At 40.7% G+C, this 24,972-nt stretch overlaps 1 protein-coding gene across 1 annotated transcript in view; it reads left to right on the forward strand.

Annotated features, from left to right (window-relative positions):
* Window positions 1-24,972, forward strand: part of DNAH11 (dynein axonemal heavy chain 11) — a 368,614-nt gene that overhangs the window by 234,489 nt on the left and 109,153 nt on the right. Inside the window, exons 58-62 of the mRNA XM_070787580.1 lie at window positions 8,427-8,540; window positions 10,923-11,066; window positions 11,969-12,151; window positions 13,691-13,792; window positions 21,565-21,699. Of these exons, the coding sequence (XP_070643681.1) occupies window positions 8,427-8,540; window positions 10,923-11,066; window positions 11,969-12,151; window positions 13,691-13,792; window positions 21,565-21,699 (678 nt within the window). The remainder of the gene's footprint in view (window positions 1-8,426; window positions 8,541-10,922; window positions 11,067-11,968; window positions 12,152-13,690; window positions 13,793-21,564; window positions 21,700-24,972) is intronic.

Genomic DNA, 24,972 nt, shown 5'->3' on the forward strand with positions numbered 1-24,972 from the left:
GTTACACATGTAACAGCATTTCACACCATGATTACCACTTGACCTTTCTTTACATTATGAATTTTCCCACCCTTTTAGCTCTTTTAATGACACAAAAGAACAATAAATACTGAGCTCATTCAAGCATATAATGGATGTGGATTTTGAACATCAGGCCTATTTGTAATACAGTAAAGGTCATGAAGTCACCGCAGAGGTTTCTAAAGGTTTTCAGTTTTTAGGCAAATTGAACAACTCAATTGTTAACAAAGCCCATTCCGTCACTCTGCAAGATGGTTTTCAAATTTTGCATTTTAATAATACAACTTGAGGTTATTATTATATCCCAAGCTAAATTTGTCCTTTTCGAGTCCGTGGAGGCCCTGGCATTCTGTATTATGTTTTATTGTTGGAAACAGTTACTTTTAAGATTATATAGATTGGCTTTCTTTGTACTTAGGTTTCCAGTAATTCTGAAATAAATATAACTTATTTTGTCATCTTCTCTTACTGAAACTTCAGCAGCAAGTAGAACGTACTTCATTTTTGTATATCTCACTTCCCAAGAGAAACAGAATGATTACTAAATGTTTAGTAAATAGCAAACAGAATAATTAGCAATTAGTAAAAAGCAAACAGAATGATTAGTAAATATCTTTAAAAAACTGAATGAATGTATATGTGCAAGTTCTATTTTAAACAAAAGATTATAATCAAGGCTTTCTGACTCTTTGTGACCCCATGGACTATATAGACCATGGACTTCTCCAGGCCAGAACACTGGAGTGGGTGGCCTTTCCCTTCTCCAGGTTATCGACTCAATCCATGTATCGAACCCATGTCTCCCATATTGTAGGCTGATTCTTTACCAGCTGAGCCACCAGGGAACCCCAAGAAAACTGGAGTGGGTAGCCTATCCCTTCTCCAGTAAATCTTCCTGACCCAGGAATCAAATCAGGATCTCCTGCTTTGCAGAAGGATTCTTTACCAGCTGAGCTACCAGGGAAGGCCTAAAATCAAGGCCTGCTGCTGCTGCTGCTGCTGCGTCGCTTCAGTCATGTCCGACTCTGTGCGACCCCATAGACGGCAGCCCACTAGGCTCCTCTGTCCCTGGGCTTAGTTAATACAAAATATAAATTATGAATACTCATAGAGCCAGTGATTCTGTCACCATTATGCTATTATTCTGCATTAATCATAGCAGAAAATATTTGAGTTTTTCCAGTGATGTTACCATTCATTCGTAGACAGATGAACTGTTTTCCTTTTGTTCTAATGTGCATTCAGCATATCTGCCTTTAACTTGCACACTAAAGACTTGAAAAGTGTATAGAATTTTTTTTTTTTAACTTATTTTTGAAGTTAAAGATAAGGCATGTTTGGCTTGGCCAATAAGCATATAATTCCTAATTCTGGTAATAAATATTTCCATTGAGTTTCAGATAAGTGGAGGATATCTTTAAAGGTATATGTTTATATACGTTTAAAGTAACTGGGTATCACACATGGTGTGATGATCATAAGCTGATTTCACCCAGGGGTATTTTTCAGGCACTAACAAATATGTGATGTTCCAGTAGGTACTACTTCATAACTCATGCCCCCCTCCAGGAGATTTTGCAGACCCAGGTATCAAACCCACCTCCCTTATGTCTCCTGCATTGGTGGGCATGTTCTTTACCACTAGTACCACCTGGGAAGCCAAAATCCATTTTTACAGATCTTAAACTATAACAAGTACTGTGGAGGTCTTTTTACATTTTTGCACATGAATTTCTAAGGCAAAATTTTCCTCACAACGAGGGGTAAATGTTTTAGCAAATTAGAACTCATCTGACAGGTTGTTTCATGAAGTTCTTCAGACATGGAAAAGATACATGCTATTTTTAAATATCTGATCCATACCAAAAGTAAGAATACTTCAAAATATTTTCATTTTATTCATGAGGCTCAATTAAAAATAAATTTAAATAAATTTAAAATGTCACAAATGCCATTAATATTAAAAAAAAATTAACAAATATTGTCTGAGCACCAATGTGTTTTTTTTTTTTTGGCCTGGAACTTTTCTAGGCTCTTAAAGATATATAATAGGCAGGGTTCCTGCATGTTGCTTACATTGTAATGGGAAAGATAGGAGATGAGTGACAGTGTTGATAGACAAGATATTTTATGCTAATGAGAAGGGCTATGATGAAAGTCAAATAGATGCAATAGTGGAAAAAACTATTTTAAATTGCTTATGGAAGAAAGGTCTATTTGTAATTAAATTATGTAGAGTCAGGTATTAATCAAATATATGCCGTGAGCTCACATTGGTTATATGCACAGCAACATACTAGATTCTATGTGGTTCTTATAAAGGGGTGTATATGAACTCTTTGATTCCATGAAATTGAAGTCTCAAGGTTTAATACATAAGAAGTACTTTAAAAGTAACAAAAGCACATTGCAAGATGTAATATGGCTAAACAAATATTGGAGTTGGAAGACCGTCTTCCTGAACATCTTGACAATCCATATAGAGAAGCCAGTTGAAATTGTTGCTTCAAATGTGTAAGATCATCAAGGATTATTCAGATCACAGGTGTTGCTAGCAGTGACTTCAAATAACAGAAGTACCATTAAGCTTGTGAAAATCAGATCTTCCATCTTTGATGTATCAGCTTCAGGTTCTAAGAATCCTCTGATCCCTTTGAAATTGCCTTCTTTGTTGAGTGTAAGCCTCATGAGTGAGAATGCCTTCCATATTGCAGAGCTCGTATAATCTCTTGGAAAGATAAGCGTCCTCCCTGATTTTGAATGGTCTTCAGGTTTTTAATGTTTCTTTTCTAAAGATGGATGGGATTGAATTTTGGAGGACCATCAGGAATTTCTTATAGTCTAAATGTAAGGGAGAGTCATGTATTTGTTAACTGGAGCTGCCATAACAAAATATCACAGACTAGGAGGCTTAAACAATGTTGTTCAGTTGCTCAGTCATGTCAGACTCTTTGCAACCCCATGATATGCAGCACGCCAGGCTTCCCTGTCTTTCACCATCACCATCTCCCAGAGCTTGCTCAAACTCATGTCTGTTGAGTCAGTGATGCCATCCAAGCATCTTGTCCTCTGTCATCCCCTTCTCCTCCTGCCTTCAGTCTTTCCCAGCATCAGGGTCTTTTCTAATGATTCCACTCTTTTCATCAGGTGGCCACAGGTGAAGTGTTGAAGCTTCAGCTTCAGCATCAGTCCTTCCAATGAATACTCAGGGTTGATTTCCTTTAGGATTGGCTGGTTTGATCTCCTTGCAGTCCAAGGGGCTCTCAAGAATCTTCTCCACTCCAACGTTCAAAAGCATCAATTCTTCAACACTCAGCCTTCTTTATGGTCCAACTCTCACGTCTGTACATGGCTACTGGAAAAACCATAGCTTTGACTAGATGGACCTTTGTTGGCAAAGTAATGTCTCTGCTTTTTAATACACTGTCTAGGTTTGTCATAGTTTTTCTTTCGAGGAGCAAGTGTCTTTTAATTCTATGGCTGCAGTCACTGTACACAGTGATTTTGGAGCCCAAGAAAATAAAGTCTGTCACTGTTTCCATTGTTTCCCCATCTGTTCGCCATGAAGTGACGGCACTGGATCCCATGATCTTAGTTTTCTGAATGTTGAGTTTTAAGCCAACTTTTTCATTCTCCTCTTTTACCTTCTCTGGAGGCTCTCTAGTTCCTCTTCACTTTCTGCCATAAGGGTGGTGTCATCAGCATATCTGAGGTTATTGATATTCCTCCCAGCAGTCTTGATTCCAGCTTGTGCTTCATCTAGCCCAGCATTTTGCATGACGTACTCTGCCTGTAGGTTAAATAAGCAGGGTGACAATATACAGCCTTGACATACTCCTTTTCCAATTGTGAACCAGTCCATTTTTCCATGTCCTTTTCTACCTATTGCTTAAAACTGGCTTAAACAGTAGAGATTTATTTTCTCAGAGTTCTGGAGTCTGGTAGTCCCAGGTCAAGCTGTTGGCGGCTTTGGTTTCTCCCGAGGCCTCTCTCCACTGGGTCTGCAGACAGCCACCTTCCCACTTGTCCTCACAAGTTTCTCCTCAGTTCACACACCCTTGCCGACTCATGTGTGTGACTAGATTTCCTCCTGTTACAGAGACACTAGTCAGATTGGATTAAGCCTCACCCTAACAGGCTTAGTTTAATTTAACCATTCTTTAAAGGCTCTCTCTGTAAACACAGTGACATTCAGAGGTCCTGGGTGTAAGGCTTCAACCTGAGAATTTTGAATGGACACAGTTCAGCCCAATACAAGCAGTTATTGTGACTTTATCCTCTTGTGACCACCACTAAATTTCATGAGCCATCTGCAAGGAGCTTTTGACGAGTAGAGGGCAGGAGGAGTCTGATGTTCCCATGAATGGGGCTGTCTTCAAATCCGTTTTAATAGACGATAGTAAAGAGAAAGCACACACTCTAAGCTTCCCTGCAGCTCTTCCACCTTCCCCAGGTTGGGCCTCGTTAACCAGTCCCCAGGAGCCTTGTGGGGGGGAGGCAGAGAAAAAGTGCACAGTCAGGCTTACCAAGTCACCGTGATACACAGCAGGTTCACAGCTCCGGTAAGGCTGCGCTTAGGGTGAGAGGCATTGGGAATGAGAAGTCAGTTGACCAGCCTGCAGTATTTTTTTCATTTGCATTTGTGGGGTTTAGTTGTTAAATGTTCTAAATTGCCCTGTCTATCAGATTACCCAAAGGGATAAAACTCCATTAACAGTAAAGGAAGAGAGAGTAGTATGTACGACCCCAGTCTTGTTGAAATAGCATTTAGGAGAAATATTCCCTAGGGTTTCTTCTAAATATTAAAAATCTATGATCCCACGTCCAGTTTTAAGCCAGAAAGAAAAACACCAATACAGTATACTAATGCGTATATATGGAATTTAGAAAGATGGTAACAATAACCCTGTATATGAGACAGCAAAAGAGACACTGATGTATAGAACAGTCTTTTGGACTCTGTGGGAGAGGGAGAGGGTGGGATGATTTGGGAGAATGGCACTGAAACATGTATACTATCATGTATGAAAGTCACCAGTCCAGGTTCGATGCAGGATACTGGATGCTTGGGGCTGGTGCAGTGGGACGACCCAGAGGGATGGTATGGGGAGGGAGGAGGGAGCAGGGTTCAGGATGGGGAACACGTGTATACCGGTGGCGGATTCATGTTGATATATGGCAAAACCAATACAATATTGTAAAGTTAAAAAACAAAATAAAATTTAAAAAAAATGACACTATTATAAATGGTCACAAAGAGCATGTATAGATTCATTATATCCTTAAGGATAGTAAATAAACCTGATATAATAACTCACTCAAATACAGTCTCTGTTTTTTCTATAGCAGAATTCTCTAACACATTGAAAATGTAGTATGCTTGGAGTTTTCATGGTCATTCCTGGCAGGATTGAGGTTTGGGAGCAGCTCTCAGTAAGCATGCAGAGTTTCCCTACAGATGTTAACAGTAACCATACGTATTGGCTGGAGATCACATATCTAGCCTGAACCAGTTACGTTCATAAGAGGTGCAGTACACAGCAAAATAATGGTTAATCAGGAGAAGGGTAATTATTGCTAATAAAGCTGCAGTAGACAAGGTAATTTGTTGTGAGCAGTGTTTAATTTTATGGTGTAGATAAACCTGTTCATTCCAAACACATCTGAAGAAATGCACTTTTGTTCACACATGATGATTCACAGTCCCCATCACCACAGCAACCATCCCCCATGGTGACTGGATTCTGGTGCCCGGCAGCCACAGCTTTGAAACTCCACATTTCTGCTGAGGACAAGAATTTTCTCTTCCTAGACATTCAAGTTCTGTGTTCTTGAATGGGAGGAGGAGGGAGGAGGATCAAAACTCCAAAAGTCCTCATTTTGACCTTGTTCAGGTTTACCAGCATGGCTTCCCTATATCCATATTATTAGGTTGGTGCGAATGTAATTTTGATTTCAGACTGTGAATTTTAAATCATTATAGCTAGGCTCAAATACATCTTTATTAGTCAAAATAAGAACCATTACAGTCACATTTTTGCCAGTGAGAAATAAGTTTATTCCTGTAGGATAAAAATCCATGCTTCAGGATTCAACAAACTCTTGGAAAGCATTTTTGGCGTCTTGCTGGTTGTGGAAGAGTTTTCCCTATAGAAAGTTGTTGAGATACTTGAAGAAGTGGTAGTCAGTTAGCGAGAGGTCAGGTGAATGTGGGAGATAAGGCAAAACTTGATAGCCCCGTTCATTCGACTTTTGAAACATGGGTTGTGTGACGTGGTCGGGCGTTGTCGTGGAGAAGCATTGGGCCCTTCTGTTGGCCAGCGCCAGGGGCAGGCATTGCTGCTTTTGGTGCATCGCATCAGTTTGCTGAGCGTACCTCTCAGTGCAGTGGTTCCACCAGGATTCAGAAAGCTGTAGTGGATCAGACGGGCAGTAGACCACCTTACGGTGACCATGACCTTCTTTTGGTGCAAGTTTGGCTTTGGGAAATGCTTTGGAACTTCTTCTCAGTCCAACCACTGAGCTGGTCATCACTGGTTGTCATAAAATCCACTATTCATCGCGTGTCGCAGTCCAGTAGAGAAATGCTTCATTGTTGTTGGATAGAATAGGAGAAGATGACACTTCCACAAAATGAGGATTTTTTTTTTTTTTTTTAGTTTTCAGTCAGCTCATGAGGTACCCACTTATCAATGTTTTTCACTTTTCCAATTTGCTTCAAATGCTGAATGATCTTAGAATGGTTGACACTGAGTTCTTCAGCAACTTCTTGTATAGTTGTAAGAGGTTCAGCTTCAATGATCCTTTCAATTGGTAATTGTTAACTTCTGATGGCCAGCCACTACACTCTTCATCTTCCAGACTCTCATATCCTTTGCAAAATTTCTTTTTTTTTTTTCCCTTTTTTTTAAAATTTTATTTTATTTAACTTTACAATATTGTATTGGTTTTGCCATATATCAACATGAATCTGCCACAGGTATACACGTGTTCCCCATCCTGAACCCTCCTCCCTCCTCCCTCCCCATACCATCCCTCTGGGTCTTCCCACTGCACCAGCCCCAAGCATCCAGTATCGTGTATCGAACCTGGACTGGTGACTCGTTTCATATATGATATTATACATATTTCAATGCCATTCTCCCAAATCATCCCACCCTCTCCCTCTTCCACATAGTCCAAAAGACTGTTCTGTACATCAGTGTCTCTTTTGCTGTCTCGTATACAGGATTGAATAACCAATGCACTGTATGTTCATTAGCAATTCCTGGCCAAATGCATTGTTGATGTTGCCAATTGTCTCCACTGCTTCACGACCCATTTTGAACTCAAATAAGAATTTTCTTTTTGTCTAACATCATTTCCCTAGTCTAAAATAAATATAAACAGCAAGTAATAAGTCATTATCAAAAAAGCAAAGTGAAAATTGAACATTAAAATGATATATAACATAAGAATGTTTTCAATACCAAGTGGCGAATTTCAGCAATGCAAAAACCGCAATTACTTTTGCACCAACCTAGTATATAATTAGTCTTCATAAAAATTTTATGTACTGATAAACATGCACAGAGTAGAATAATATCTTTTAATCAGTTGAGCCAAAAACCTTCACATTTATACTCTTTTTCAATTTTATTTATTTATTTTTGCTTTTGCTGTGCTGGGTCTTTCTTGCTGCACTCTGGCTTTCTCTAGTTTGGCTAGCAGGGGCTACTCTCCAGTTGCAGTGCGTGGGCTTCTCATTGCAGGGGCTTCTCTTGTTGCAGAGCACAGGCTCTAGGCTTGTGGACTTCAGTAGCCGTGGCTCATGGGCTTAGTTGCCCTGCAGCATGTGGGATTTTCCTGGATCAGGGATCAAACCTGTGTGCCCTGCACTGGCAGGCAGATTCTTAACCACTGGACCACCAGGGAAGTCCCTTTACGTTTATTCTTAAAGAATAGTTAACATGGCTTTTAGATGGTGTAAATACAGGTAATTAGATAATGTAGGTAAGGTAAATATAAGCAAAAATTAAGAGAATTTTGGCAAAAATATCTTGTGATCTAGTTTACTGAGTCAGCTTAGATTGTCACTTGTCCAGGACTTGCCGAAAAAGAAAGGAAAAACAAAGGAATTGCTTAATCTTGCATTTATTATTAATGGCACCTTAAAACAGTCAAAGCCCTGCTTGGAGCGTTTTGATGTTTGAGTCCATTTGTGTTGAGATTTGTGTTGTGTGTTTAGTGCCTATGCAAAGCTTTGTGCATACCATGTGCTGAAGAGAAATTAGTCTTTATGACAAAATCCTCATCTGTTCAAGATATAGGCAAATTATTGAACAGTGTCTCTGAGGCAGCTTGCATTTTTCAATAGAGATATCTGAGACGATAATTGGTTTGTGTGCTTTTTCTTCTTTGATTAGGTGACAGCCATTCAGACTGAAGTGTCCCAGAAACAGAGGGAGTGTGAGGCAGACTTACTGAAAGCTGAGCCCGCGCTGGTGGCTGCGACAGCTGCCCTCAATACACTCAACAGGGTAAGAATGATTCCTGGGCTCAGGGTTTTCTCAGAACAATATTTGAAGGTTATTAGAGTTTGAGTAACTGAATTGAGAGTGAAATCCATGCAATCAAAAGGAAAGAAAGTCCCATAAAATGTTACAGTTGAAACAACTATTTAAGGACATCATTGAGGTCATCGTAGTTGAGCTGCCTTTCCCATCCGAAAGTCTGTCCCCCTTGACCCCAGCATGTAGTCTCGTTTTGAATACTTCCAATGCCATGCAGTTTATGCTGTCATAAAAGGCAACTCTATTGTTAGCGCTTAGATTTGGCCCAAATCCAGTGGTTCATATTACATGTTGCTTTAAAAACTAAGTGGAAGATTCTTTATTTCCTCTGTTGCTTTAAGAAGTAAGTGGGGGATTCTTTATATCTTCTGGATATTTCCTATTATGAATATCTTATAAAAGTAGTATTAATGAGAGACCCTCGGGGACAGAAGAAAAACCTGGAAGCAAAGATACCTAGTTTTGACCCACACCATTTTTCCTAAATTCATGTTATTAGCAAAATCTCATTGAGCATTCAAATTCCCATAAGAGAAAATAAACTGTGGTGGTCAGAAGGACTGTGTAAAGAGAGATGGAATTATGGGCAATGTTATTTTAAAAACTGGCAGCTGGTCTTGCCTTTCAGTTCTGCTAGGCCTCTGGGGAGATTCCCAGGGCATTACTAGGCCTGGGAGTCTTGGACTCACCTTCTAAGAAGAAAGGATCCAGACTTCCACTGCTCTTCAAAGAAATATTCCATTCATTTCTCTCAGTATTCTTTTGAAGAAAATAATTTTGACTGTGAACAGAGAGTTATTATCTTCATGGATGTTTCTTTTAGCATTGCCATAAAGTTAAACAGTTTAAAAGAACATAAGTATACTGTGATGGAAGATTGATTATTCTGCGTTCAAATAACCTGCTACCATTAAAATGAGAATTGTTAAATCCTAGCTAGCAATGTGAAAAAATGTTCATGATCTATTAAGTAAAAAAGGCATAGTATAAAATTGCATATATTCTGACTTTTTTTAATAAGAACATGCTTATACATAGGAAAAGGTAGAAAAAAGCTAAAAGTAACAGATTATCTCTGAGTAATGAATTTTATACTTTCCTCTTTCTGAGCTCTAGAATGTTTATGTTGTTCTTTGTGCTTTATATTGGCAGCTTTTTCTCTGAGTATATTATTATTTACTCAATCAAAATAAATTAATATCACTTAAGTATAAAGCTCAGTATATTTATAAATGATGAAAGGATTTTGGTTACTTAGCTCTCAGCATTAGCATACTTTACTTTTTTTTTTGCTTTTGTTCTTGTTTTCACACCCTTTCTCTTCTCTGCAGTCATTTCCCAAATGAAAAGGCAGTTTATGGTAATAGAGGAGAATCAGGTTCAACATTTGATGAGATTTTATAAGTAAGAGTATATAATACAGTTCAGGAAATTTCATAGAAAATCCTTTAAAAAAAAAACATGTATCGTAAACCTACATATACTTCTTACAGATATTAATTCTTACTCCAAAGTATTTGCCCTGATACTTGTAACTTAATTGCCCTGATACTTGTAACTTGTACATTAATACTATCTCTTGAGTAAATTAAGATTCTGACCTTCAGAGACTAAGGAGGAATGTAGAAAGAAGGTTCAGCCTCTACGGGCATCTTCCTGGTTGAGTCATTATAGTGTAATAGATGCTTCCTGTACATATGAAGCAGAAAGACAAAACTAAGAGATTCTGAGCTAAAGGACTGTTTCTGGGTTGTTACTGTTATTTAGTCGCTAAGTTGTATCTGACTCTTTGTGACCCCGTGGACTATAGCCCACCAGGCTCCTCTGTCCATGGGATTCTCCAGGCAAGAATACTGGAGTGGGTTGCCATTTCAATCTCCAGGGTATCTTCCCTACCCAGGGATCAAATCCTGTGTCTCTTGAATTGGCAGGCAGATTCTTTCCCACTGCACCACCAGGGAAGTCCCTGTTTCTGGAAGGCCTGATTCAAAGGCAGTTATATTACATAGGTTGGATGAACCCATAAATACCCTAAAACCTGTACATTTATGAAATTCCCTGGCCTCAGTGTGCACGACTCTGCAGGTGGTACATCAGGAAGATAAATTTACTTGGAAGCCAAAAAAGGCAGTGATGTTTTCAAAGTATCAGAAAAGTGCCAGAAAGACCTGGACCTACTGGTGTCCCACAGTGGGATCTCTGCGAGGGCTGCAAAAACTGCCAAACCAAGAGTGGTGTGAAGAGGAGAGGGTGGAAAAGACCAGCCACTGAAGACCAGCTTAATGACCCAACAGTGGTTGTGAGAGAGCAGAGCGCCCTGGTCTTGAGAGTGTGTGTGCTTTTCTTCAGGTCAATCTCACTGAGCTGAAAGCCTTTCCCAACCCTCCAAATGCAGTCACCAATGTTACTGCGGCTGTGATGGTCCTTCTGGCTCCCCGGGGCAGAGTGCCGAAAGACCGGAGTTGGAAAGCAGCAAAAGTCTTCATGGGGAAGGTATCAGCCTGGCAGCGTGAAAATTCTGATGATTTCTGTGTTCAGTTCTGTGGTTATACTTGACAGCAGGGACAAGGGACGAATGGACTGGGAGTTTGGGATTAGCAGATGCAAACTATTTTACGCAGAATGGATAAACAGGGTCCTATTGTATAGCACAGGGAACTATATTCAATATCCTCTGATGGACCGTCTGAAAAGAATGTGTGTGTATATATATTCTCTATATATGTGTAATTGAATCTCTGTGCTCTACATCAGAAATTAACCCAACATTGTGAATCAACTATACTTCAGTAAAATAAATTTTCTTAAAGTACAGGCAGTTTGAGGAGAAAGAAGAAAGCTATAACATTCCGAACTATTAAAAAGAAGTCATGTTCAGATTTGCTGAGAGTAATCTACTGTGTGTTCTCTGGACCTAGAACTTTTCTTTGCCAAGTTGGAGATTAGCGTGGGGTTGTAGCACACCTAGATCAGCACCAGCAGCAGTTGGAAGGTTGCTAATTATTTTCAAAATTATGAAAGCGGTTAAGTGTAGGAGGGAGAAAATTACATGGATTTCTTCTGTTGGAAAATGTTACTAATGTACAAGAAGGTGAAGCAAAGGGGCTTTGGGGTATGTGTTTTTCTTTTTCTTTTCTGCCTTTCTTTTCTTCAAAATGTGAATGCCTCCTGTGCAAAGACTGAATATTTTACCCTGGGATAAAAGGGATTTTAAAAGTGTCCATTGCTAATTCTAACTTTAGACTGTAAAGACTGAAAAAGTCAAACAGTGGGATAAATGCAGCTTGCCAATTTTGCCTTTGTGATGTGAATCCTAAAAGCTGATTTTAACTTTTGATCTTGGAATTTTCTCTGCAGCACAAATGGCTCATTGCAATGTCTTTTTTGCTTTACAGGTGGATGATTTTTTACAAGCGTTAATTAACTATGACAAAGAGCACATTCCAGAGAATTGTCTAAAAGTGGTGAAGGAACAGTATTTGAGAGACCCTGAGTTCAACCCAAACCTGATTCGGACCAAATCTTTTGCAGCAGCTGGTCTCTGCGCCTGGGTCATCAACATCATGAAATTCTATGAGGTGTATCAGGCATGACCAGATGGTTTATGGGTGTTATTCAGGAAGGGTCATATATATATTAATTTCTAGGCCAGCAAGAAATGTAAAATAATTTGATATTTAATTATCTGAATAAGATACATTTCTAAGAATAAGACATGAAGGTGTCAGATTAATCAGAATTCTCTAAAGGAGGGTATCTGAAATGTTGGAAGCCATGCTTTTTTAGGGTAGAGTAACTTCTTTAGATCAAATAGCAGCAATTAAATTTGATTAGAAAAAAACATTTGGGTAGAATAATTATATTTATTTATATTGAAATATTTCAGTTGTTGGCTTGAAACAACTGCAAATCTGAGTTCATGTTTAATTAAATTTCATCCCTGCTCTCAAAGCAGAAATTTACGCCAGCTACAAGTAGACTTAATGAGATGAGAAATAACCTTTGGAGGACTTTTGTATTTTAATGACGAATGCGTTTTTGACTGTGTGTGATCTTTTCTAAAGTTTGTAGTTTTGGGCCAGATAGAGATAGATGATCATCTCAGTTAATCCTTTATTTATCAAGTATCTGTCTGTCAGGTATGCCCCAAACACTTCGCCAAGCACTGGATGTGAGAGGGAACATGCATGGCCCTTTGCCAGGAAGAGCTGACTCATTTCTGTCTTTAAATCTTGTGTGTTATATTCAAAGGTGGAATTGCTGAGGAAATGCCACTGTCATTCCCAGGATGATTTTCAGAAAACTAGGTTCTGTCCTTCACTCTGGGGACCCATGGGAATAGGACCCTGTCCGTCTCTCTTTAGCGGAAGGAAACCCGTATCAGGCAAGACTGCAGACGGATCACAGCTGATGGGCGGCCTCGCTCCATAATGGCACGCCTGACCACTGTGCCAGCCTCACACCCTAGGTGGAAAGACAAGCCCAGCACTGGACCATTGCTGTGTTCTGTGTTGTTTTGCTATAAAATAGAAAAGAAAATTTAATTTCCATTCTCCCTTCCCAACAGAATATTTGATCCACTCAAATGCTCAAACCACCCATTCAGATAACCTTTAAGGTGGCCAGAACATAGAGAAAAAAAAAAGTGTTAGTGTGGTTAACATTATACTGTGTGAGGGTATCTCACATGTTCCTTTCTGGGTTCAGAGAATTTTCTCCACACCAATTTTCTGCCTTTAAGGCTAGACATGATCCCACGTTTAGCTGTAGTTGCTGTACTCGACAATTTCTGGTGATATGAGGATTGTCTCCAAATTTTACGAAAAACTAATTGTAGTATCTTAATGGTATTTGACCTGCGTAGCATTTTATGCTAGTGCTTGTCACTCTAATGTCCACAACAAGTCAGTGAGTAATGGACAAGCAGAGAGAATTTGGAAGGCTATGTGGAATTTTGATCTGCCATTAGGTGTTACCATGACTAAGAGTAAACACCAAATTTCTAGATGAATTAGAGATTTTAACTGTAAAGCTTCCAGCAAATAGAAGGCCGAATGATTACCTGCCCTCTTTGCATCTTCATTGCCTTGTGAAATAACCCTTACGTGGCTTTTCAGGTCTACTGTGACGTGGAGCCCAAACGCCAAGCATTAGCCCAGGCAAACTTAGAACTGGCTGCAGCTGCTGAGAAATTGGGGGCTATCAGGAAAAAGCTAGCGGTGAGTACGGGCTCCAACACTGAAGAAGGTCTTAAGAGGTGGAACCCCGCCCCCATTCTTAGGATCCCACCTTCAGACAGGGCCGTCTCTGAGACCTACCGCTCAGGAAGGAATTGGACCTTTCATGAATATATTCATTTATATTCTTCAGTAGACATTCCTTGTCTGCTCGATGCTGACTGAGCTAGAAAAGGGAACTTTTCGTGATTTCTGCACTTAAGGAATTTCCATGGTCTGGCAGTAGAAAGAGGGTAGCATTCAGGGATTTAAAGCAAGGATTCTGGAATCAAAGTGCCTGGATTTACATCCAGACTCCACTATTTACTGTTTCACCCAGCACATGTTAGTTAACCTCTCTGAGCCTCTTTTTTCTCATCTGAGAAATTGGTCTGTAATAGCATTTACTTAGGTAGATCATGAAGATTTTTATCCAATTTTTGGATTTTTATCTCATTTTTGAGAGTAATTCATAATGAGAATTTAGCATGGTGCCTGGCATATAGTATGTGATTTGAAAATGCTAACTGTAAATATTATCACCTTGACTATCTCTACAAGTATCTCTACAAGTATCTCTACAAGTGTCGTTTGGTGCTACAAGTATATGTGTGACTATATCCAGAATGCAATAGGAGCGTCGTAGAAGAGCCTAGAGAAATTAGGGAAAGTTTCATATTGAAGGTGTATTTGATATGAGCTGCAAAAATTACTTGGGAGTCACCAAGGATAATAAGATCAGGAGAGGTGTTTGTGATTTAAAAAAAAAAAAAAAAAGTGAAGAAAAGAGGGAAGAAGCAGTTGGTAGACTTCATGAGTCCTAGTAGGCCAGAACCCTAATGTGAGTGTCTGCGGGACAGTTAGGAATAGTAGGAAGGAATGAAAGATGAAGTTGCAAAAACCTTCTCTGCCTTTCATGCTGCAGAATTTAAATCTTACCTGACCTTGGTATTGAGACTTTGAAAGATTTTAATAGGTTAAAATGACATGGTCACTTTTCATCAACTGAATGGAAGCTGGGAAGAGAAGAGGCTAGCTGCAGAAAGACAAGTTACAAGTGCCGCTGTGAGTCCTACGAGGGCCTCAGCTAAGGCGGGAGAAGCTACAGTAGAGACAAGAAACAGCAGTTGGTAGACTTGACAAGTCCATGCATTCAAGGCTGCTGATGACATGGCGGTGGAGGGACACATACAGAATAGAGATGATGAGCTGGAGGTGCCTGACATGGTAGCTTGGAGTGGTTCAGTCAGAGTGGCAAGGCTGGGTAACCCTGGCCACCTAGGAAATCCTCAGAGCTTCAGTTTCTTAACTGTCACTTTGTGAATAACAGCTAATTCTCAAGGTGGGCATCTGTGATGTATTTTGGCTACCAGCATCTAATCTACCTTCTTTGGGTGGTAACAGACTGGTTTATCTTTGGAGAATTACCTTTCCCCATTGGATACACTCAAGTAGGACTTCGATCAGGGGTACCTTCTTCTGTCCTAACTGAAGCCTGGTTATGTGATCCAAGCTTTGCCAGTTTGACTCCCCCAATCTCTAGAATCAAATCAGTAGCCAGAGGATGAGACTGACAATAAAGTCCACATATGGTAGGACAGTGTCCAGAGGAAGCTTTCAAGTATTTCGTTCCTGCCCCCAAGTCTCTCTAGAGCTCCTAGGAGCCTGCGTGTGATTCTGTGCCTTTCCTTTCATTGAAAGAGCTCCCCCATTTTTAGGAGATTCTCTTTAGCTTAATTTGGCTAGAGATGATCTCTAGGAGCAGAAAGCGTTGAGGGAAGACCTGAAGGAGAATGCTCCCATCTTGGAGGAAATCCTACCATGGGTCTCTGAGCAGGTGAACTCAGGGATCACTGAATCTGGACTGTGGTGCCCACAGTGGGCAGGCAGCCAGGCCCAGCTTCCTATAGAACAGGACTTGAACTTGGCTTGATTATATGTGGGGACACTGTTATCAACAACAGTAGCTGATTTAGACAGATTTAGAAAAAACATATTCATTTTATTAAATTTAACTTCATTTATTGGTCAGTGCTCTCACTGTCAATGTGACTAAAACCTTTAGAAGAACGTGGCCATCTATTATTAATGGCTTTATGTAATTTTTAGAAGCAAGTTAATGTTCATGGAAAAGTAACAAGAATGCTCAAGACAACCATGAAAGTAAAAGTGTTAGTTGCTCAGTCGTGTCTGACTCTTTGCAACTCTATGATCTGTAGCCTGCCAGGCTCCTCTGTCCATGGGATTCTCCAGGCAAGAATACTAGAGACGGTAGCCATTCCCTTCTCCAGGCAATCTTCCCAACCCAGGCATCGAACCCAGTTCTCCTGCATTGCAGGCAGAATCCTTACTATCTTACCAGTTCTAAAGTTGAGACTTTCTATGCTTGTGGATGGCATCACTGACTCGATGGACGTGAGTCTCAGTGAACTCCCGGAGTTGGTGATGGACAGGGAGGCCTGGTGTGCTGTGATTCATGGGGTCACAAAGAGTCAGACACGACTGAGCGACTGATCTGATCTGATCGGATGCTTATGGAATTAGCCCTCTTTTGGGTACAGCCTGCAATGAGCTGAAAAAAACTGCTTACCTTGATTGTTTTCAAAGACCTGCAGTAGAAGCAGAGGTTCGTATATCAATTAACTGCAAATCTAAGTTTCCAGACACAGAGGAAAATAACAGTCACAATGTCTTTATGGAAGTTGGTCTGTTCTATCCCCCTATCAAGAGTGGATTTCCAGAGAGTAGCTATTAATGCAGCAGAATCTTGGTCTGCTGTTTCTACCAACATTCAATTAGATGGTAGTACTGTGTCAGTAATGTCTTGGTTTTTATGGTCATATTGTGGTTGTATGGGAGAATGTCCTTTGTAGGAAATTTGAAGTAAAAAACAATTCTCTGTGAAGACTGGTCAGGCCACAGTCAAAGACAAACTGCATAGTTTCTGTCTGTCGGTACAGAGTCAAGTCAAGGTTTGAGCCCAGGTGTTGTGATAATTTTTGCCAGCTTTGCTTTCATCTCCTTCAGCCTCTGTTTCCTTCTCTCTCGTGGCCTTTCCCGCCTCCTCATCTATGCCTTCTGTTGCCGTCTCGCCTAGAAAAGCAGGGCTGTGTCTACCAGCATTTAGGAAATTTATTCATTAACTAGTATTAGACTTTGTATATTTGTTCTTTCAAAGTCTTTATCTCTAATTTCAGACTAAAAGATGGCCTCATATTGAAGCCTGAGTGGGGAAAAAAAAACAAAACAAACCCGCTTAGGCCATCCTGTCTTTGAAACATACAGGATCTAAGGATGGCCATGAAAATGTGCAAACTCGTCTCTTTAGGGAAATGGTTCTCAGAGTGTGTTCTCTCGACCACAGAAGCATCTGTGTCACCTGGGAACTCCTTAGAGGTCCAGACTCTCAGATCCACTGAAAGACCAACCCTGGCAGGGAGTTCAGGAATTTGGGTTTGATCAAACCCTCCGGGTGGTTCTGGTACACACTTCAGCTGGAGAACACCGGTTTCAGGGTGTCTGGTGGGCTGGGGTCTTCAGACTAAGTCCTTCCCCCACCTCCCATTTATTTCTAGAACCTGAAAGGCCAGGGCCTGTCTGGAACTGTGAAGCAACCAAGATTCTACCCAGCGCACAGGCTGACAGGTTACCCACCGCTGTTTCACAGATGCTGGGCAGAAGATGTGGGGTATGGGCTGAGTGGGTCAGAGAGCGGAGGGCTTCATTGCCCACAGCACAGCGAGCAGCATGAGCCTCATGTGGGCCTCAATTCCCCAATCCCCATGGCCGTGACGCACAGTGGGTCAGCTGAGGCAGTTCACAGTTTTGTGTCATAGCTGAAATATCCCAAGCTTAGGAAACACCCCCTATAAAGAAAGCTGCAAGTAAATCTGCCCAACTTTTGTCCCACAGAGAAACACATCTTTAGTACTCTTGCACAGGAGTACTTCTGTCCATGCCCTGTGAGAAACACTGGCTCTATTTCCGAAGCCTACATGCTCTGCAGATATCTTGCGGAAGATAGTCCAGAGCAAGAGCTGTCAGAACCTCTTCATGAGAGGCAGAGAAACCAAATGCAGGAGCCCATGGTCTCCCAATACCCAGTCCCCACCCAGCTTTACAAAAGGAAAAGGTATATCAGCTTATATCTTAGGTATGTAAATTATTGCTGATGAGTCGTTCAGTCCTATCTGACTCTGTGACCCCATGAACTGCAGCATGCCAGGCTTCCCTGTCCTTCACTGTCTCCTAGAGTTTGTTTAAACTCATGTCTATTGAGTCAGTGATGCCATCCAACCATCTCGTCGCCTCTGTTGCCCCCTGCTCCTCCTACCCTCAATCTTTCCCAGCATCAGAGTCTTTTCCGATGAGTTGGCTCTTTGCATCAGGTGGCAAAGTATTGGAGCTTCAGCATCAGTCCTTCCAATGAATATTCAGAGTTTATTTTCTTTCGGATTGACTGGTTTGATCTCCTTGCAGTCCAAGGGACTCTCAAAAGTCTTCTCCAGGACCATAGTTTGAAAGCATCAATTCTTCAGTGCTCAGCCTTCTTTATGGTCCAACTCTTACATCCATACATGACTACTGGAAAAACCATAGCTCTGACTATAAACCATAGCTTTGACTTTGTCAGCAAGGTAATATCTCTGCTTTTTATTAGGGCTTCTAGGTTTGTCATAGCTTTTCTTCCAAGGAGCAAGCATCTTTTAATTTCATGGCTGAAGTTAGCATCCACAGTGATTTTGGAGCCCAAGAAAATAAAGTCTGTCACTATTTCCATGGTTTCCCCATCTATTTGCCATGAAGTGAAGGCACTGGATGCCATGATCTTAGTTTTTTGAATGCAGTTTTATCCCGGCTTTTTCACTCTCCTCTTTCACTTTCATCAGGAGGTTCTTTAGTTCCTATTCACTTTCTGCCATAAGTGTGGTGTCATCTGCATATCTGAGGTTATTGATATTTCTCCCAGCAATCTTGATTCCAGCTTGTGCTTCATCCACCCCAGCATTTTGCATGATGTACTCTGCATTTACATTAAATAAGGAGAATGACGATATACAGCCTTGACGCACTCCCTTCCCAATTTTGAAGCAGTCCGTTGTTGCACATTCAGTTCTAACTGTTGCTTCTTAACCTGCATAGCTGTTTCTCAGGAGGCAGGTCAGGTGGTCTGGTATCCCTATCTCTTTAAGAATTTTCCACAGTTTGTTGTGATCTACACAGTCTAAGGCTTTAGCATAGTCAATGAAACAGAAGTAGATGTTTTTCTGGAATTCCCTTGCTTTTTCTGTGATCCAGTGGATGTTGACAATTTGATCTCTGGTTTCTCTGCCTTTTCTAAATCCAGCTTGTACATCTGAAAGTTCTTGGTTCACATAACTGTTGAAGCCTAGTTTGAAGGATTTTCAGCATTACCTTGCCAACATGTGAAATGAGTGCAATTGTGCAGTAGTATGAACATTCTTTGGCATTGGCCTTCTTTGGGATTGGAATGAAAACTGACCTTTTCCAAGTCCGTGGCCACTGCTAAGTTTTCCAAATTAACAGCATCATCTTTTAGGATTTTAAATAGCTCAGCTGGAATTCCACGAATTCCATTAGCTTTGTTTGTAGTAATCCTTCCTAAGGCCCACTTGACTTTGCACACCAGGATGTCTGGCTCTAGGTGAGTGACCACACCATCATGGTTATCTGGGTCATTAAGACCTTTTTTGTATAGTTCTGTGTATTTCTGCCATGTCTTCTTAGTCTCTTCTTCTGTTAGGTCTGTGTATACCTAGGTCAACCCTATGGAATGGATGACATTATTTCATTTTTCAGATGATGCATGCATGCATGCTAAGTCGCTTCAGTTGTGTACAACTAATGAAACTGAGGCGTAGAGAGCTTAAGTACACAGTCCACCTTGAGGCTGCTTAGCTGATAGCAGAATCCAGATATGAACTCAGGTTCTGATACCAGAGCTAAGATCAGCTTCTATATTTTATAAAACCATGCACTGTATGTGTGTGTTTGTACTTATGTGCACACACAGTCTTGTCCAACTCTTGTGACCCCATGGAATGTAGCCTGCCAGGCTCCTCTGTCCATAGGATTTTAGTGGCAAGAATACTAGAGTGGGTTGCCATTTCCTCCTCCAGGGGATCTTCCTGATTGAACCTGTGCCTCTTGTGTCTCCTGCATTGACAGGAGGGTTCTTTACCACTGTGCCACCTGAAAGTGAAAAGTGAAAGTTGCTCAGTCGTGTCCAACTCTTTGCAACCCCATGGACTATACAGTCCAGGGAATTCTCGAGGCCAGAATACTGGATGGGTAGCCTTTCCCTTCTCCAGGGGATCTTCCCAACCCGATCAAGCCCAGGTCTCCCACACTGCAGGAAGATTCTTTACCAGCTGAGCCACAAGGGAAACCCAAGAATACTGGAGTGGGTAGCCTATCCCTTCTCCACTGGATCTTCCCAACCCAGGAATCAAACCAGGGTCTCCTGCATTGGAGGGGTATTCTTTACTAACTGAGCTCTCAGGGAACCCACTGTGCCACCTGGGAAGCCCTATAAAAACATAAGTACTTTTAATAAAATATACCTCTAGATATTATTTATTTTAACATGGTTTCTAACTGAAGATGTGCTATATCTCCACCATTTCTCACAAATTTGGCATTATTTCATATGTAAATCTTAAATATGACATATACTTTTTTAAAGAAGTACTACTTCAATGATATAAGTTAAAATAATAATATAATAATTGAGTCATAGACAAATATTGACACTCTCTATAAATAGGGTATGTTCTACAAATTTGCTTATTAAAGTCTCTTGGAATTTTGCACATATTTATAAGCACAGTGTTAAAAATCTCATTTAGGATTATTAGAACTTTTAGGTAGCAAGATGCTATAGTAAAGAGTCTCCCAAGTATTTGCTCCCTTAGTCGAGGCTCCTTTAGCTGTACAAAATAGAAACCCCCTTAGGAAACCTTAAGCCAAAATGGAGACCAGGAATACTCATGGCACTCTGAGGGAAAAAAAACTGTGTGACTTGGTCTCTGGAGGAACAGGATCCAGGAAGTGGGAAGCTGTGAAGAATGTGTTTAGGGCCATGTGACTTCTCCCCTTGCTACCTTTTCATTCTTTCTCTTTCTCTGGACTGGTTTCTCCTGCTTTCCTGTGCCCCTGGTGAAAGATGGTCCCTCTCTAAATGAAGCCCTCCCAAATACACACATCTTCCCAGATCTTATAATGCTGAAGACAGTGGCATGCCTCAGGTTTGCAATCCCAAGTTTCCAGAAGAGAAAATCCGGTTGGCCAAGCCAGGCCAGGGTGCTGAGATCTAAAGGGGCTCAATAATTAACACTCTTCTTCATTGCCTGAATTATGGACCAATGAAAAGTGGAAAGAGAAGTCAGCAGAGAGAACAGAAAGATGACCTTCATCATTAATATAGGGAAGCTGAGGCTTAGGCACGTGTGAGGGAACTGGACACTCAGAGTGTATTTGAGTCAGCAGGGCACGTCCACTTGCCCAGGTAGCTGTCTGCACTCTGCCTAGTGTGGGAGGAAGAGAGGAAGATGCGTGGTTGCCCTGATGCATTTATTATCACCAACCTTTCATCTTCTCCCAAAACGTATGTATTCTCAAGGGGCAAAGGAGGGAAGGACGTTTGTTTCATTTACCTTAAGGTAACAGGTGTTTTAAGATGATTGTAATGTTTGCTTTTTACCTAAAAGTGGCTCAGAAGTTAATTTTGACTCTTCTTTTTTTTTTCTTTAAAGGATTTGGATCGAAATCTGAGCAGACTCACAGATTCATTTGAAAAGGCCATAGCTGAGAAAGTTCGCTGTCAAGAAGAGGTGAACCAAACTAACAAAACTATTGAACTAGCCAACCGACTTGTGAGGGAGCTGGAGGTGAGTTAACCTTTTCTTCCAGAATTCTAACCAAAATATTAAGAATCAGCTTTTGGGGATTTTATCCTTATTTGCTCTCAACAATGACTGACTAAACATGGAATCAGCAACAAAAAGGGGAATAAGAATCATTTATACTGGACAAGGGGGCAGGAACTTGTGAGTGCCTGCTGATGGGTATGAGCTTCTCTGTTGTGTGAGAGAAACCTTCTCAAATTATTGGGGATGATGGCACGAATATGTGGATATATTAAAACCCACTCAACTGAAGACTTGAAAGGGTGAATTTCATGATATGTGAATCTCAAAGCTCTTATTTTTAAGTGCTACCTAAAAATATAGACTTACACTACTAGACATGCGTTTAGCTGAAGGCGATAGAAAAGTTGCTTCACAGTGGCTTAAACAAAAAGGAGTTTATTTTTCACAGATTAAAAAAAATTGCAGAGGTAGCCCATTATCAGTGTCATTTCAGGGAATGAGTGGTCGGACCCCTGACTTGTCTGCAGCCTTCTGCTGCTGCCAGAGCACATGTCTGTTCACGCTTATACATTTTATAGCCATGTGCCAGATGGATGCTGCTCCTTCAGGTTCAGGCAGGAGAGAGGACTCTGTAGCAGCCAGATTTTTCTCCTTTTATAACAAAATCAAGTTTTCTGCTCAGGGCAACCCCTTAAGCAGACTTACCTAAAGCACTTGTTTGTTTAGCCAGAACTAGAGTGACCACGGACAGATGCAAAGAAGGCAGGAACATGGGAAATGGAGTCATCATAATTGACTCAGCCAGTTCATCCCAGGGTACTGGACACAGTAACAGTCTTTTCAGAATCAGAGTTCTCTCACCAAGAAAGGAGAGAGAAATATAAGTTAGGATGGCTGAGGCTGGCCTAATTTCTTATAAGTAGGCTTTTAACAATCTAATTTAAATTTACTACAAATTTAAACCCATTATCCCTCTGAAACTCATAGTTCATTATATGTAAACTCACTCTTCATTCTGCTAGATCCACTCTCTCTGTTCAGTCTCAATAACTGCTGGTCTTGTCTTCTAGTTGTATGGCCTAAAGCTCTAGAATCCCCCTTGACTTACTGCTGCTTCCTCACACCCATATTCAGTGCAGCAGCATTCTGTCCTGGCTTGCCCCTCAGAGTCCATTCAGAATCCGAGCACTCTCAGCCCCTTCACCTCTCCACCCTGGGCCAGGCCTCCAGCATCTCCCCCCGGAGCATCGCGCTAGCCTCCACCACTACCCTCAAGGTAGTGTTGTTAGAAAAACTAAGTCCGCTCATGTTACCGCTCTCTCAGAATTCTCCAATAACTAGTTGTCTCACTCAAAATATAGTCCAGGCCTGCAGGACCCTCCGTGATCTGGCCCCTGGATCTCTCTGTCCTCCACTGTGCCACCTTCTGCTCTGCTCCATCCTCACCAGCAGCTCGCTCTTCCTCACCCTGCCAGTCTCTCTCCTACCCCACAGCCTTTGCCTCCTTCCTCCATGTGGCTGACACTTTTCCAGGCAATGATATTACTGGGTCCCATACTTCCTTCAGGTATCTGCCAGAAGTTCTCCTTATTACCTGGTATTCTCTGACCTCCCTTTGTTAAAAAGCATGTGCCTTGCCCCTTATACACATGCGTGCACACACACACACACAAATACACACATGCATGCACATACCACTCTATAGATCTTTTTTTTTTTTGCCACTTTATTTTTTAATTGAAGGATAATTGCTTTACAGAATTTTGTGGTTTTCTGTCAACCATCAAGAATCAGCCATAGCACTCTATAGATGTTTTTGTTTCCTCTGCTTTACTATTTTTTCATAGTATGTATCATCATATGACACACACACTCGTACACATGCATGTGTGAACATACATACTTTTTTTGTGGTCTTTTCCCCCTACCTAGACTGTGAGCTCTCAAAAGAAGGAAACTGCATTTGTCTCCTGCACTGCTTGATCCCAAACATATAGAGTAGTCCCTGGAGGCACCAATAGATATTTGTTGAATGAGTGAATGGGTGAGTTTGGGAAGAACTCCTGTGTTGAAAAAAAATTCTGGAGCCCTTTGAAGATTCACTTTTATTAGATCTGTTGAGAAATTATGCAAGCTCCTAGTAGAGTTTATACCTGCTTCCATTTGAAGTGGTAAGATTTAGGCAGGGTGAAGGGTTTACCATTTATAAGGTACCTATGGAAAAGAGGACTGCCAGGTAATTAGACTTACTTGAGGTAGAGAATGTATGAAAGTTTTAACAAGGGAAAAACAGGCCTTGGATCTTGCTACCTTGTATCTCTAGCACACAGCAGTGTCTTCCAAAGGCTTTATTTATTCATGATAATTTAGATTATGATTTAGAAAAGGAAAGGAAAATGCCTGAATAATGTTAACTAACAAAAAATACATATAAGTATGTATATACGTATATTTTTAAAAGATTAATTGAAGATGTCAGACCTTTTCCTTTGAGGATAAATTCTTTCTGACTAGAACAGGAGACAGTTAACTTCTGAAAAACACCAAGACTGATGATTTTGTCTATATAGCATTGACCTGGAAGCTATAGTCTCAACCATTCAGACTAATAAATCAGGCAATTTATATTTAATCATTAACTAACTCCAGAGCTAACAGCTGTTCAAAATTAGAAATGGGTCACCCCAGCCAGGATGACATTACAGGCAATCTATAATGCATTAGAATAAAATTATAGTGATTTTTAACTGTCTAGAAATTTATTACAGGACATGTTCCAATTCTTAAACCCTTGTTAGCCAGTGTCAGTAATGATTTATGTTGCGTGGGTGGTATAGTGAAATTATTGACGATTTCAATCGCCGATAAGTCTACGTTTAGTAAATCTTCAAGTTTCAAAGCTGTTTTGGAGAATGAGGTGGGTGCCCTTTATTGTTTATCATTTACTAACCAAAGACAACAAAGTTGGAGGGAAGGCAAATGAGAGATTCTTCTTCAAAATTAATGGATATATTATCTATAGCTGAGGAAGAAAGTAATGAATTCTATAAAGAAGGCAAGGGAGTTGAAGTTGCCTAGTGTTTAATTATAGAGCTAACTTGGAGTGATCTTTATCGAGCAAAGCAGACTATCTTAAAATAGATTTCATAAGCATTGTCACCTGCTACTTTCATTACCTCAGTGCCAAGGGTATTGTGATGGCTTGCAGGGAGCTAGTATTGCAATTTTCTCTGACATACATTATTTTTGCTTTCTGTGGTCTCCCCTCTTTCATGAGTAAAGCTGAATTCT

The sequence above is a fragment of the Bos indicus genome, chromosome 4, assembly GCF_029378745.1.
Source record: "Bos indicus isolate NIAB-ARS_2022 breed Sahiwal x Tharparkar chromosome 4, NIAB-ARS_B.indTharparkar_mat_pri_1.0, whole genome shotgun sequence".
Lineage (NCBI taxonomy): Eukaryota > Metazoa > Chordata > Mammalia > Artiodactyla > Bovidae > Bos > Bos indicus.